This window comes from Dipteris shenzhenensis, chromosome 21 (assembly GCF_047967505.1).
Source record: "Dipteris shenzhenensis isolate YYH24624 ecotype China chromosome 21, Dip_SZ_1.0, whole genome shotgun sequence".
Classification (NCBI taxonomy): Eukaryota; Viridiplantae; Streptophyta; class Polypodiopsida; order Gleicheniales; family Dipteridaceae; genus Dipteris; species Dipteris shenzhenensis.
This window is the reverse complement of record NC_141616.1, coordinates 46,934,435-46,940,615: the sequence shown is the minus strand read 5'-3', so window position 1 is coordinate 46,940,615 and position 6,181 is coordinate 46,934,435. Positions and strand designations below refer to the sequence as shown.

General features: G+C 45.8%; 1 protein-coding gene across 1 annotated transcript; it reads right to left on the bottom strand.

The window, feature by feature from the left end:
• Positions 1–1,295: 1,295 nt before the first annotated feature.
• Positions 1,296–5,127, bottom strand: LOC147888955 (uncharacterized). The gene is made up of 7 exons (XM_087392525.1): positions 4,933–5,127; positions 4,754–4,829; positions 4,312–4,646; positions 3,948–4,219; positions 1,846–3,814; positions 1,663–1,745; positions 1,296–1,524 (listed from the first exon to the last, which is right to left on the bottom strand). Exons 1-7 carry the CDS (start codon positions 5,017–5,019, stop codon positions 1,500–1,502), a joined length of 2,847 nt encoding a protein of 948 aa, XP_087248651.1. The 5' UTR covers positions 5,020–5,127; the 3' UTR covers positions 1,296–1,499.
• Positions 5,128–6,181: the final 1,054 nt, after the last annotated feature.

The window sequence follows — 6,181 nt, the reverse complement described above, 5'->3', positions numbered from 1 at the left end:
AATGGCCATCTAGAACCTTCCAAAGTCCTTTGGTAAAACTACATTGAATGCTATGGTGAAGTAATGAACATAGAAGTGGCGACAATCTTTGTAGTGAAGGGAGAAATGTTGGGGATCTAGAGGTCATTAGCTTTCTAGAAAACCTTTACAAATATAGGGTAAATGGCCATCTAGCACCATCCAAATTCCTTAGGATACTATGTGAAATCATGGACATTATAGTAGTAACAATGTCATCTTTGTAGTGAGGGAGAAATGTTTGGGATTTGGAGAAGTCGTGAGTTTTCTAAACAATCTTTAGAGGAGAGAGGCTTTGAAATTCCTTTGGTGGAACTAATAGGTTAGTGATAAGTTTATATTGGATGCTATCTAAAGGATTGAATGTTCTAGGGGCAACTGGTCTACGTTATGAAGGGGAATAAATTCAAGAATTGAGCATCTAACTTGATGATAGGAATGGTGGAAAAGAAGCCTTTATGATAAGTTAACCACAACGGGTGGGGTCTTCATTAAGTTTATTTCATTTTTTAAAGGCTTCTCTGTTGGACCTAACAAGCCTTTATGATAAGCTAACCACATTTGGTGGAACTTAATTAAGTTTCATTGCTTTTTTGAGGGGCTTTTTCGTTGGCTTTGGAATAGGATGATTAACTATTTGCTACCCTTAAGGTTATTTGTGGGCTCTAATACTTTGAAATATAATCATTTAATTGCTACCTTTGGTGGACTTTTTTTGAATATCTAACTCGATGATATAGGCCTCTATGATAAGCTAACCACAACGAGTGGGGTCTTTTGTAAGGGTCTTGCCCTAATTACATTTTACCATAGTCTTTTTGAGCTTTTGTTGGCACTGTGACTTTGAAACATGATCATTAAATTGCTATCCATTGGTGGTTGTCTGCCTTTGGAATAAGATCATTAAATTGCTATTTGTGGTGGGCTATTTTAATGGGCCTTTTGATGGGGTTTTTTGAAGGGGGATGGATCACTATTTCCAACTATGGAATCTTTAGAGGTGAGATATAGGGGGATAAAGGCAATCTAGCAAGTTTAGAATGCATTATCTTTTGGTAGAAGTAACACATAGGTCAAACATAAGTCTACTTTGAATGCTATGTGAAGTAATGTTTATTCAACTAGCAATTATCCTTTTAGTGAAAAGGGGGAGGTTTTAGAGAAGCCCTTAGCCTTCTAGACAATTTTTACCCCCTCAAGGAAGAGACTTGAAACAGCAATGTGTTCCCTTTCAAATAGAATAGGACGTTATTTATGTCCAATTGAAAACCCCAAGAGACCAAGTAATGTGTTCCCTTTCAAATAGAAAGAGGACGTTATTTATGTCCGATTGAAAACCCCATAATGGAAAATTCAATCCAAACATGATTATTGCAAATTAATAAGGCTGTGTGCAAAAAGAGTACATATATCTCAGTATCCAGGCGCATGCATATGCATCTGCCAAACTAGCAAGTCTTCCTCAAGATGTATCTCCAAACTTAAGGGCCGCCTCCAAAAAGCTTCCTGCAATTCACCTAATGTTTAGATTCCATCATCCATGTAGGAAACGGGCAGCTTACATCTTAGCTGTTTAGTATTAGAATGTTCACAAACAACCTATATTAGCCGCCATTATGTTTATCCTCTCAATCTAGCACCTACTTTTGCAGGACGGCTCCTTGTTTATCCAGAGCTCTCTCCAGCCTCACTTCAAACGGTGTTGTGTGCCAACTGACTTTTTGATCCTGCACAATTCAGCCGGAGGAGAGCCATCAATCCCAAAAAACCACATTGAAGTCAAACAAACAGGATCAAACGAGCAGGAGTAGTGGTGGAAGGACATACTTCCTTGTATTTAGTTGTGGAATTGGGTATGCCCTTGCCATCCCACCATTTCCTGGCAGCAGAAGAAGGATGTTCATGTTCACCATGGGCAGCAGCAGCAGCAGCTCCCAGAATGGGCCTGTCATATGTAGATGATCCTGCAGGGGAACGTTGCCCTTGCATAACTATGAAAGCAGGTGGGGGGGTATGATTTCGTGACTGAGGAGGAGCTGCATTCAAGGACCCAGCTCCAGATGTAATACAACTGCTGCCATTTGGCTCATCCCAGGGCTTAAGCCAGTGTGACAAGCTTGTGTCTACACGGATGGAATGTGCTTGTATTGTGGCAACATCATCTCCCTCCTCTTCTCGATCTGCCTGCAATTTCATTGTACGCTTTTTGCCATCCCAACTCTCTTTCCTGGGATCCGATATAGCAGTATCAGCAAGTATTTGTCTCACTGAAGATGATTTTGTGTCGATTTTGCTAGGCTGCATTGCTGGATTGTCGTTCCTCCCCTTGAGCTGGTTCCATTGGGACCGATTCTCTACTGGAGTTAGCACCGAAGATGCCGGCTTGCTTCTTAGCCTTGAATTTTTGGGCAATAGTAATCCCCTCCCATCAGTTTCGGGAGTGGCCAGCGATTCAGAGAGCTTGAGGGGAGTCTTTTCGATGAACGGATCCGGATCTGCCATACGAGCTAGCAGAGCAATTTGCACAGTAAGGCTATCCATGGACTCTCTGCGTGTATGCCTTCCAAGCTCTCTTTCACTGCACTCTGTGGACACATGAGACACTGCATCCGAGAACAAGTCGTAGTCATCATCACTCTTCTCTTGTGCCTCGTGATTGTATCGAGAACCGTGCGTCGTAGGTGCCCAATATCCATTGTGATGTCTGGCTGCAGAGCTGCCCGTGTTGCTCACAAAACTGCCTCCAAATTTGACAATAGCGCGCCTTTCTTGTTGAGTTGGGCTCATGGGAGGGGAAAAGCAATGCTCAGGAGCCAAGTCACTCGCACTTTCCTCAATTGTCCCTGAAGAGTAAGACTGGGGAGCTGAAGTGTCAAAGCAGGATCCGTCGCCTCCTTCAATCGAGGAGCTGTTGCACTCACTCCTTTCTGAAAACCCTTCACCAGAAGACGCTTCCTCGGTAGTACCATTACCGTAGTATGTAGATGTGAATGACACAGATTTCGTTGGAGAAACTCCGGGAGTGCGTGTGGTTGATCCGCTATGGGAAATCGATTCCGATTGAGCATTGGCTTTTCCGTCGGAGCACATACTGTGACAGTCTTCAATGAGCCTCCCAGATTCAAATATGGGCGAAAGGCGCCTCGAGCCCTGCAGACCTTCCGGTTCTGGGGCTTCCTCTTCTTCGTAGAAGGCTGGATCTGCAGCAGAGCCACTCTTCAACCGCTTCAGATTAGAAGAAGACGAGTCTGCCTTCGGAATATAAGCGCCCTCGTTCGCATCAACCTTCGTCTTCCGTGATCCTTCGGGAGAGTTTGCTGCACTTCCGAGCCTTCTTTTCTTAATCGAAACGTTATTTGCAATTTCGGTGTGTGAGGCATCTGGATTCTTAAAGCTGAACGATGGACTGCTGTTCTCTGGGGTCGAAGGCCGTTGATAATTCTTCATGCTCTGAGAAGTGTCGAGCGGCTGCGTTTGCACGTCGATAATCATCGAACTGAAGGAGAGATTGGGGGACGCCAACAAGCGGCGTGGTATGTCAAAAAGTTCTTGGCTATCGGGACTGGCGCAGAAGCTGACCTTCGGACTCAACATTGATGGTGCAGCGGGAACTTTGGATGGAACCATACCCATTCTTTGGAGGGGCTCCTCAGACATTGTGGATTCGTGCATATCGCTGAGTTTGGGCAAATGCTCAATGTGCTTCGTCTTCCCTTGCTGCGGGATGTCGGAGTCTTCATCTCTGCTGATGGCTTGAGGCAGAGATTGCAGAGAGGAATCCAGGTTGATCTGCGTCCTGTCCGATCAAAAAACGAAGTTTCGAATTGAGAGAGCAAGCAAGGTAAACAGAATCAGTCATGCCCAAGTTTCTAACACTCCTCAATCCAAAACCTTGGAGCGAAAGTCGTGGTTACAGCTTCTACTCTCACCTTCTCGGTAAGCCCTTCAAAACTGGTGTTTGCACGCCGTGTAACAGGCCGTGGCACTCCTTAGCAGGTGTCGATGCAGCTTGCGTGCCGTCGTGATCCTCGCTTGTCTCCGATTGAACCTTTGTAGTGGGGGAAGAAGATCGCACAAGCCACGAATGCCAGCTGCCGTGAGCCTTTTCCGGTGTGCTCTGTCGTCGTTCTGCATGTGAGCTCCTTTTGCTGATTTCTGAAGGAGTCTGGAGCAGCGTGCCGCAAGATTTCAGGAACGTTACCTGCGACAATCCAAATCCCTATCAGTGTTCATACAAGCTCTCTAATCAAGAGAACAAAGTCTAATAAATCACAGCGATACGACTTGGCATACCTCGTCTCTGATCTTCTTGGCATCCTCCGTCTCTCGGTCGATCTGTTTCCTGAGATCTTCAAGCTCCTCCTCGAGCTCGTCAAGCTGAGACCAAGGATCCGTCGAAGTCTTTCCCACAGGCAGCTTTTGCTTTTCTGGTGTGCTATCTGCAGTGAGTCCTCGTTCGAGAAAGTTGCGTTCCGGTTCTTGGAGTAGAATTCCTTCGGCCCTTCGCACGGGCGCGCTGCTACAAACGGGAGGAGGCAGGAACGGCGAATCTCGGTTACCTTTACTAGCGCTGCCAGATGATCCGGACTGCACGTTCCTTACTGTAAATAAATCTTCACGATTGTCTCCTGCCATCCACCAAGAAACGTGGAATTCATTCGCCACAAATCGATGCATGCGACCATGCTAGTCAAGCCTGGCTAATTCAGAAAAGGAGAGACGAAGAGGAGGGCACCTTCTCGCGCAGGGGCTCTGACTGGAGCCGAAGCCGAAGAGCCGGGAATGCGCACAGGGCCGGTGTGCGAGGGTTTCTGCAAAAGCGGCAGCAAAGAGTAAGGAAGAGGCAGAGAAAATCTGGGCTGTGAAAGGTGGGGGCAAGGAGGAGCTTCATGAAAATGAGCGGAGGCGAGATACCTTGTGCTTGGAGAAAGGAGAAGCAGAAGAATTGGAAGGCTTGCGATCTTTCTTCCCTGCACCGAAGCAACCAAAGAACCAGGCCATGGAGATGGAGATGGAGATGGAGATGGAGATGGAGATGGAGGGGAGGGGATGGGAGGCGTGCTGTTGTGTGTTGAGAGAAAGCAGTGTAGGGGGGAGGGAGAAGAGCAGAAGAAGGGTTCCGGAAGGGCCTTAAGTGGCTTAAGGGGCTTAAGGGGCCTTTGCAGCACAGAAGAGAATGTCCAGGAAATAGAGTGCATTTGCAGCACACAGCATTTCCAGGAGCCGTTTCCCGAAGAGAGAGAAACTAGAGAGAGAAATTAAGCGCGGATGGATCTTCCTTAGATAGCCGTTGCCAATTCAAATCCCCAATTTTTCCCAACACGCCTTTTCATTTTGAATTTGACCACCTCATTTCGACCGGTTATTTATTAGCGAGTTTTTTTATCATTCAATTCTTTGGGAGAATTTTTAAAATTCCTAAGCTCTACTTTTGGATGGGTGAATTCCTTTTTAGAAATTGTCACATGGCTTTTTAGGCACGCAAGTTTGAAACCATGTGTCATGCTATTTTTACAAGCCTCTCACCTTTTAAAAAAATGTCACGGTACCAAAAACATGTAAGACAAACTTGCTCCATTGACCATGGCCATTAATCTTCGTAAGTCGGAAACTTGCTTCTCCCCAATCGTTCTCCAATCTGTAGTTCCGTTGGCAATCTACGACCACTCTCTAGGTCCCTTCCTTCATACTTTGGCTTTGGTTTGTCTTTGAAGGAGCTTATCTTTCCATGCTTTCCATCGTTGTTACCTCCATCCTTGGTGCTAAATCCCACCTCCCCGTTCTCTCAAGGCTCTAAAAAATCTCGAAAACGTACATTTGCCCCCCCATCCTCGGCTCATCGACCTCCAAATTGTGGGCATGTATTTGAAAGCAACCTACTCCTTCGTCTACTATAAAATTCCAAACAAAGCTAGTGAATTCTACTAACCATCTCAAAACGCCCTCTGTGATTACGTATAAGTTAAGACTGCTTGCTAAACGGAGCTCTAAGAACAGTGTACGCATTGCTAAGGCTGGTGCAATTCCACTCTTGGTGAGTCTCCTCGCAACTCAAGATTCTACAACACGATGTGACTTATCTATTCATGATTGCAATAAGGGGGCGATCATCCAAGTTGGTGTCATTCCTCCTATTGTGGAACTTTTGAAATATGGAAGCATG

Bases quoted from the DNA above. Each gene is read 5' to 3' on its own strand.
- LOC147888955 (XM_087392525.1), bottom strand. From the start codon at position 5,019: ATGGCCTGGTTCTTTGGTTGCTTCGGTGCAGGGAAGAAAGATCGCAAG. The intron at 4,647-4,753 runs GTGCCCTCCTCT...GGTGGATGGCAG, and splicing joins CAGAGCCCCTGCGCGAGAAG to GAGACAATCGTGAAGATTTA. The intron at 3,815-3,947 runs GTGAGAGTAGAA...TTGATCGGACAG, and splicing joins TTGAAGGGCTTACCGAGAAG to GACGCAGATCAACCTGGATT.